This window comes from Micropterus dolomieu, linkage group LG01, assembly GCF_021292245.1.
Source record: "Micropterus dolomieu isolate WLL.071019.BEF.003 ecotype Adirondacks linkage group LG01, ASM2129224v1, whole genome shotgun sequence".
Lineage (NCBI taxonomy): Eukaryota > Metazoa > Chordata > Actinopteri > Centrarchiformes > Centrarchidae > Micropterus > Micropterus dolomieu.
In genome coordinates, this window is record NC_060150.1 from 18,466,128 (window position 1) to 18,475,315 (window position 9,188).

Sequence of the window (9,188 nt, forward strand, 5' to 3'; positions counted from 1 at the left end):
GTTATTATTGTTATTATAATCATTAACATTACGATGGTTACCATTAACACTATTATAAATATCTGTACCATTTTTCATTTAGTCTATAGCAACATTACCTTCACTGTCTGTACCTCTGTGTGTATATTGTGTAGGCTGCCTCCCTCCCCTCTCTCTCTCCTTACATCCCTCTCTTTCTCTCTCTCTCTCTCTCTTTTTCTCTCTCTTTCTCTCTCTCTCTCTCTCTCCTTCACCCCAACCGGTCGAGGCAGATGGCCGCCCACCCTGAGCCATGGTTCTGCTCGAGGTTTCTGCCTCTTAAAAGGAAGTTTTTCCTTGCCTCTGTCGCCTAGTGCTTGCTCTTGGTGGGAACTGTTGGGCTTCTGTAAATATCATCATAGAGTACGGTCTAGACCTGCTCTTTTATGAAAAGCGCTGTGAGATAACTGTTGTTGTGATTTGGCGCTATATAAATAAAACTGAATTGAATTGAATTGATGTAGGGACAGAGCTCAGTTAAAACTTTCTGGATAAAAAATACTTTTTTACAGATTAATAACTCACCATTCTGAAACTCTTACTCTAGTCCATGTTACCAAGCTGCTCAGCAACATGTAGCCTACAGCTGAATCGAAGCTGTTTACAGGCTTCTCGCTGACCTGACCTTTTCTGCTTCTGATTGGCTAGTAATCCCTAACTAGGAACTGCGCATGTGCAACTCCCAACAAAGATCATTTAGAGACAAGATGTATTGCTCCATAGCTAAAACGAAGCGTTCAACACAGGGTGAAAAGAGGAGCTGCAGCAATGTGCAGTATGACAAGAATATGGTGGGTTGTTTTTATTAAACCATGAAACCTGTTCTGGTACAACCAGAAAATAAGATTTTGAACCTGAAAATGAGCATAATACCACCTCTTTAACCCCTATTTGCGCCAGAGACGTGCGACTTCTGACATACTTAGCAATTGTAAGTCGCTTTGGATAAAAGCTTCAGCTAAATGAAGAAATGTAAAGAGAACAAAATACAGGTGCTGGTCATATAATTAGAATATCATCAAAAAGTTGATTTATTTCAGTAATTCCATTCAAAAAGTGAAACTTGTATAATGTATACATTCATTCCACACAGACTGATATATTTCAAATGTTTATTTCAGTTAATTGTGATGATTAAAACTGACAACTAATGAAAATCCCAAATTCAGTTTCTCTGAAAATTAGAATATTACTTAAGACCAATAAAAAGAAAGGATTTTTAGAAATGTTGACCAACTGAAAAGTATGAACATGAAAAGTATGAGCATGTACAGCACGCAATACTTAGTTGGGGCTCCTTTTGCCTGAATTACAGCAGCAATGCGGCGTGGCATGGAGTCGATCAGTCTGTGGCACTGCTCAGGTGTTACGAGAGCCCAGGTTGCTCTGATAGTGGCCTTCAGGTCTTCTGCATTGTTGGGTCTGGCGTATCGCATCTTCCTCTTCACAATACCCCATAGATTTTCTATAGGGTTAAGGTCAGGCGAGTTTGCCGGTCAATTAAGAACAGGGATACCATGGTCCTTAAACCAGGTACTGGTAGCTTTGGCACTGTGTGCAGGTGCCAAGTCCTGTTGGAAAATGAAATCTGCATCTCCATAAAGTTGGTCAACAGCACGAAGCATGAAGTGCTCTAAAACTTCCTGGTAGATGGCTGCGTTGACCTTGGACCTCAGAAAACACACTGGACCAACACCAGCAGATGACATACATAGTTTTAATGTGTAAACCATCACTGACTGTGGAAACTTTACACTGGACTTCAAGCAACGTGGATTCTGTCCCTCTCCTCTCTTCCTCCAGACTCTGGGACCTTGATTTCCAAAGGAAATGCAAAATTTACTTTCATCAGAGAACATAACTTTGGACCACTCAGCAGCAGTCCAGTCCTTTTTGTCTTTAGCTCAGGCGAGACGCTTCTGACGCTGTATCTTGTTCAAGAGTGGCTTGACACAAGGAATGCGACAGCTGAGACCCATGTCTTGCATACGTCTGTGTGTGGTGGTTCTTGAAGCACTGACTCCAGCTGCAGTCCACTCTTTGTGAATCTCCCCCACATTTTTGAATGGGTTTTGTTTCACAATTCTCTCCAGGGTGCGGTTATCCCTATTGCTTGTACGCTTTTTTCTACCACATCTTTTCCGTCCCTTCGCCTCTCTATTAATGTGCTTGAACAGCCAGCCTCTTTAGCAATGACCTTTTTTGTCTTGCCCTCCTTGTGCAAGGTGTCAATGGTTGTCTTTTGGACAGCTGTCAAGTCAGCGGTCTTCCCCATGATTGTGTAGCCTACAGAACTAGACTGCAGGTGTTTTGAGTTAATTAGCTGATTAGAGTGTGGCACCAGGTGTCTTCAATATTGAACCTTTTCACAATATTCTAATTTTCTGAGATACTGATTTTGGGGTTTTCATTAGTTGTCAGTTATAATCATCAAAATTAAAAGGAATGAACACTTGAAATATATCAGTCTGTATGGAATGAATGTATACATTATACAAGTTTCACTTTTTGAATGAAATTACTGAAATAAATCAACTTTTTGATGATATTCTAATTATACCAGCACCTGTATATAGTTTATAGCCATGCTAAAAGCTGGCATGACACCATATCATAATCAAAAATATTTTGGAGCTTGAAGAATTTGTCATACATTTTGACACCGACTGTTTATTTGGTAGGGCCAAAATATACAACAAGCAGGACCAGACCAATGACCTACCACAACTTGTATAACTTGCTCAGGTTCCAGCCCATCCACAGGAAAACCATTCACCTCTATGATCCTGTCCCCTGCATGAAGCAGACCTATACACAAACATACATACAAATAGAAAGAAGCTATCAACTTTACATTTTGTGGAAAACAATTAACTTTAAAGCGATTCTTTCAGTCAGGGAGAGTCCTTTTAAAGTGTTTGAAGAAGGCTAATCAAAGCCATGTACAGCCATGTAACTATTTAGATGACTGTATTTCTCTTTGCAAAGCTTTTGCCTTATATAATAAAAATTAGGTTAGAGCATAAATAAGATTTTTTTAAATTGCATAATCAACACACGATACAATTTGTGCATAGAAGTTCATTCTTTAATACAATCTCAAAGGTCCACTTAGTAGCTTTCAGGGATTTCAGCCACATCTCATAGTCTTCTTCAGTGAATGGATCTGGCTCAGGTGTCAATATGTGACCAGCAAGGACAATTTCACCAGGTGATGAAGTGTAATTCCACAGCATAGGGCAATTTCAAACCTATAGTTTAACAGCTTACTCTGGTCCAAATCAGCTGATGAGTTAGTAAAGTTGATGCATTTTCCACTTGGTTTCTTTTTACACAAACATTCAAGCCAACCAACATGCATCACTAAAAACCACATGAGAATGTTTACACCAGTCAATGGTTAGATGTGTCTGGGGCTGGGGCATAGACCACATCAAATAAGTGGACGTAGCCACCGTGATATCACCCATTGGTTTGTAGACTACGGTTTTGAAGTTTGGCATATTGGCGGTCGCCATCTTGATTTTTTGGAACAAGAAATGACCATATTTGGACGAGAGGGTTTAATTTCCTAAATATACATCATGCTGTATTAAAGATGACTTGAAACTAGCAACTGAGACCATAAATGCATTAGGAAAGTGTTTACTGACGTAATAAATCACCCGAGAAGGAGGGTGATTTTCTCATAGACTTTGCAACCAGTATGAAAAGCGCACCTGGCAGTTTAGCTCAAACTTACATTACACCTTGTAGTTGGGTCAGATGAAGGCTGTTCCACATTACTATCACAAACAAACTGCTCCAGAATAAATTTGTGAATGGACTGAGATCACTTGAAAGGGTCTCCTGAGCATGACTGCTGTGTTCAGATCTGCCCAACAGAATCATACCAAGGAGGAAACAGACTTGATGAGTGAGTCCATTCACTGAATTAGACTGTGATGCAGTTGAAAGCTTTGAAAGTAGTAAGTTTTTCATTTCAACTTGGATTATTTTGTTGTAAACACAATCAAAGTCCAGTTTTAAAAAGGGTCATACCCTCTCAACTGTTACCGTGTCATGACACCAACGTATCATAAATAAAAGAGAATCATTTCAACTTCTAGTTAACAAGACAAAACTAGGATCTACAGAAAATTCAAAACATTATGCTTGAGTGAAAAGGCTCACCACTTCGATCAGCCAGCCCTCCATGAATCACCCGAGCAACAAAAATCTCCCCTGTGATCTCGTTTCTCTTGATAGTCGCTCCCTAGAACAGAAAAGATGAAAACACAGAATAAATCCACCTGCTGTAATGTGGAGAGAGAAGCAGCATGTGTAGTTCAAATGGAATCACGCAAATGCAAACAAAACTGAAGAGGTTCGTGGGAAGCCATGGCAGATGTCAATACTTGGAGGTGGAATGGAAGAGGAGTGTAGTATAGTTGATTATATCGCAATTGCTTTTTTATTGGACAACATTACAATAAGAATGGAAGGTTTTATTCATGACAGCTTAGGCACAAAAAAAAATAACAATGACACAAATGAATGTCAGCCAGAGCTCCAAAGGAATACTGATGAAGTTCCTGAAAAGAGGGCTCCAGACATTAGACACCACTGGTGAGAAGAAAGCAGGAGTGGAAATATGAAAGAATGAAATGGTCCAACACAATGGAAGAAAACGTTGAGAAATGTGACAAAAATATGAAACAATGTCAACTACCATTCCGCATGTTTACAGATCAGCCACTCTGCGGAGACTGCTTGAAAGGACCCAAGAAGTCCAATCTTTGGACACTTTTCTGCATCGATCATGTAGCCTTCTTCCTCCTCTTCTTCCGCTCGTTTGATTGACCTCTTTTCACAGTGTGGGAGGTCTTGGGCTCTTCGAGCAGGCCATTGGTCTGAAGGTGTTCAGCGTGAAGGTGCTTCTTCTGCAGCACAGAGGCATTCTTGGTTTTCAGGGTAGTTCGGGGTGACCCATGGCAAGATACAGACAGACAGCTTGTCCCCTGAGAGGTGGAGGGAGCGTCCAGGGAGCTGCTGAGGGAGCTAGAGGACGAGGTAAAGGAAGGAAGCGTAGGGAAGGAATATCTGAATTGGTGTGTCAGCGATGGACATTGCCTCAGGCTCTTTGGAGTTTGGCTTTTCTTGGGTGTGCCATCTTGCTCAGCAACTGCAGGTTTTGGGGTGTTGATGTCAGTCCTTGTGGCAGCGAGGAGTGTCTGTAGCCGGTCCACTACCTGGCTGAGGAGGACCAAGGCCTGGGAGTTGTCCTGCACCGTGTCCGACATGCGTTCAGATGCAGCTGCCATCTTTTCCCCAAGGAGCTTGATGTCTTTGGTGCTGTTCTCCATGGAGGTGGCGGCCAGCTGCACTGTCGTCCTCAACTCGTCCAGACTCTCCTGCTTGGCGAGCTCCAGAGGGGGCACCGTGGGCAAATCCACATGGTGAGGGCGCATTGGGCTCGGGGGAGCAGTGCGGATGCGAGGGCTTTGGCCACGAAGCCTGGGATGCAGTCCTGGCTGGAGGTAGTCATCTACGTTGGAGTAGCAGGGTACGGTGAGACACGGGGGAGACATAGTCCACCGCCGGGCTGTGGGAAGCAGGGATGGGGCGTTGGTGGACTCTCCTGCTTCATTCTCATCTCCGCTGTCTAGCTCTTCAATGACGTTGTCTCCAACGAAAGAACAGACATTGTTAATCCAGGAAAATTTATGAGTAGCTGTGATGAATGATGGAATTAGAGGGCGCAATGATGGATGATGAAAACCAACAGATATTTCCTTACCGATCAGAACAGAGCTGTAGACCGAAGGCGCAGAGTGGTTCAGACTTTTCTCCCAGAGCAGGTTGGTGTAACAAATTCTACACTGGCTCACCGGCGTGCTACAGCATATCTGACAAGTATTCACTGGCTTATAGTGGGATGGATGGTAGTGCTGAGCTGCTTCTGCATGACATGGCGGTTCAGTTGGCGGGTAGCTGCCTCTCCGAATGCTACACCATGACAAATACTTGACATCCAGGCTCCCAGCAGCAGGGCTCTGGACCCTAAAAGAACCATCTCGATGAAGCTTCTGCCTGGTCAGACGCCTCAGGGTGTCCCAGTGACTTCGGATCCCCCCTTTGGAGCTTTTTGCACGTGGGGAGGATACACTGGGCAGCCCAACTCTTTGGTGGAGCTGTGAGACAACAGAGTCACTCAAAGGTAGAGGAAAATGTTCAATACAGGCACTAGAGATTGAGATGGTAAAAAAAACACAAGGTTGAAAAGGTTGAATATCTGCTTCATTGATAAGCAATCTCTCTTATCATTCTCACAATCATATCAGAACTTAAGAGCAGTAACCCAAAGACCGATAAGACATATAAACATGAGACTTGCATATAGGTATTCTGCAGAGATTGACAATAAATGAGTGATGTCTCCAAACTGTATTGTTTTTCTTAAAAATCCTTCTTTTTCAGCTGTTTCTGCTGTTTGGGAAATTATCTGTAGCATTAAAGGACAATTATTCAAATGAGAGATTATAAAATTCAAACATCTGGTCTCTGTTGGATGCAGTCAGCCTTTTGATTTATTTTTGGCAAAAAAAACCCTACATATAAAAATATCCATGATCATCTGTTTCCACAGTATTGGAATAGCAATTCTATTGTGGTCCAGTTTATATACTGGATTAGTAAGATAAGTGTATACCTGGTTTACAGACAAAGAAACTTTGAAAAGAAAATGTGACGGTTAATTGAAATACTTAAAAAACATAATTAAAACTAAATATTTTACTTTTTCTAGTTATTATGGGCAGTTTACAGGGTCAATTCATTCAAATCACAAAATATGTTTTCTTACATATCACAAAATATGTTTTCTTACATATAAGTGGTTAGCTGCACTGTCACCTCACAGTAAGAAGGTTGCGGGTTCAAACCCCGGTTGCCCCGGCCTTTATGTGTGGAGTTTGCATGTTCTCCCCATGTCTCTGTGGTTCTCTGACTGTACGTAGGATAAGCGGTTGACGATGGATGGATGTTGATATGGCTGTAGAATAGTGTTTGGCGATGGGGGGCGCTGGAAGCAATATTTTGGAAAGGGTGGTTTCTGCTTTTGGGGGGCGTTTGTTAGTTGGAAATTCTTAGGCGAGTTTACACTAAAGATTCACAACAATACCAGTTTAAACTTTAAACTACTTGCAAAAAAACTGTGGTCTGCAACATTAAAACTTGCCAGTTTAGTCCACTGCGACTGGACGAGACGGTGTATTTTTTCTCCGACAGCTACTCGTGGTGCAGCTCCGTGCTGCCTTCAAGGGAACGGGAAGTCAGAGTATCATCTGTAATATTTTACCCACATGGCGTTTACTGTGTAAACTCTGTGTTACACATCAACACTGTGCCTCCTCGTCTCATCCAGTGTCCAAAGTCTGTGCCTTTTAGACGGTCGTGGGGAAACTTCCAGCGAATGGGTAACATAATGCAGTATAGGGCATGTAGCAAAATATTATGAATTCTCTTTAAATAGGCTAATGACGTTAGTCACCTAATATTACAGCTTTTTTTTCTTTACATGTCAGAGAACACACATAGGTGGGAGAAATTCTGAATGTGCATAAAGTTTTGAACATGAGCAGATTTCATTTATTTGTGGCGGCCCGCCACAATATCAACGCTGACCGCCACACTGATTTATGATTTTTTTTACTAGGCCTATTTAAAATCGTAGTAGATTGCAGAGCTGCAGGCAGCAGGTATTCGCGCAGCACATCCTGTCGCTCGTCCCTCTCTCTCTCGCTCACCCGTCCCTCGCTCTCTCTCCCTCTCCCTCAAGAACACAGCTGCACAAATCAGTCCAACACAAGCTGTCAATTTGGGAGACCCAGCTTAAAAAAAGTTATTAGCAAGCATGTAAGGAGCCTAGCTATCAAGGAGAGCTAAATTAATGTTAGAATACAGCTGGGTTTTTGAGGCTAGCATGCTGTACATGTGCACCACAGTTACACTCATTCTGTCATTCTGTGGGAAACACTGAGTTATGATAAGTTATTAACAGATGAGCTAATAAAGTCAAGTCAATAACTGAATTAAAACACATTAATTTATCACTGAGATGAAAAGGGGCCACAAACATATTTAAATGGGTTACTTCCCCACAAAAGAGGAGGTACTTAATCACGTGTGTTGACTCAGCAGGGATGATATTAAATAAGTTGATCTACAGGAGAAAAATATTTAAAAGCAATAAAAAATGCCTGAGAGCCTCACTACATTATAATCTATTATAATTATATATTTTGAATTGTAACCTGAATTTTGTGTTTCCCTTTATATAATAAGACATTTTCACCATAAAAATAGAAAATAGAAATTGGAGCAGAAATTTTCACCAGAATGCAGGAAATGAAGTGTTTAATGCTCAAAATCTTCTGTGGGAGGACCCCCTGACCCCCCACTTATTATGTGCCCTATCCAAGAAAACAGTCTGTGGCTTCACACACAGTTTCTGGGAGAAATATTCACTTGTTCATTAACTATAATTACTTTTCACATGGCTTTTTTTGTTACCTGGGCAAGTAATTAATATGTTGTTTGTCATTCAATTATGTGTTTTTCCCATGTTTTAATAACAATAGCAACAACAACAATAAAAAATTAAAGCTGCAAGCAGCGTTGGGCGGGCCCTCGCACTTGTAAGCGCGTCCGCGCGTGAGCCGGCCGAGTTGCACATTCTGGAGCTCTGCCGGTGCGGCTGTGAATTTCCTACGCGGTTCCGACGCCGCATGAATGTGCTATATGTCACTTCCTGTGTCCCCTATGTGGAGCTACATAGCACTTGCCGCTATGAATATAAATCGGTATTGACGTGTAGATGTCTGCGGGGTGGGAGAGTTATCAAACACGTAAAGTTTGTTTCAGATGTGAACATGTACACTGAACAATAATGTACCCAAACAATAAAATAAATTCCTTTTATATTTCCCTGCCTTGTTGTTTATGTGTACATACAGAGGAAGAATGTGAGAACAGCACACATTTCATCGTTACTGTGTGTTAGAGCATGGGAGAACAGTGGATACTTTTAATACAGCCCACACCCCTAATACTGTGTAACTATAACAAGTAGAGAACAGAAGAAAAAGATGTTCTTTCTTTACAACTGTCTGCATAGCTTATTCATATTG

At 41.7% G+C, this 9,188-nt stretch overlaps 1 protein-coding gene across 1 annotated transcript in view; it reads right to left on the minus strand.

Annotated features, from left to right (window-relative positions):
* Positions 1 to 9,188, minus strand: part of LOC123977423 (MAGUK p55 subfamily member 4-like) — a 21,498-nt gene that overhangs the window by 9,507 nt on the left and 2,803 nt on the right. Inside the window, exons 5-8 of the mRNA XM_046060084.1 lie at positions 5,798 to 6,191; positions 4,872 to 5,683; positions 4,192 to 4,273; positions 2,741 to 2,826 (exon numbers count right to left, since the gene is read on the minus strand). Coding sequence (XP_045916040.1) covers positions 2,741 to 2,826; positions 4,192 to 4,273; positions 4,872 to 5,683; positions 5,798 to 6,191 — 1,374 coding nt within the window. The remainder of the gene's footprint in view (positions 1 to 2,740; positions 2,827 to 4,191; positions 4,274 to 4,871; positions 5,684 to 5,797; positions 6,192 to 9,188) is intronic.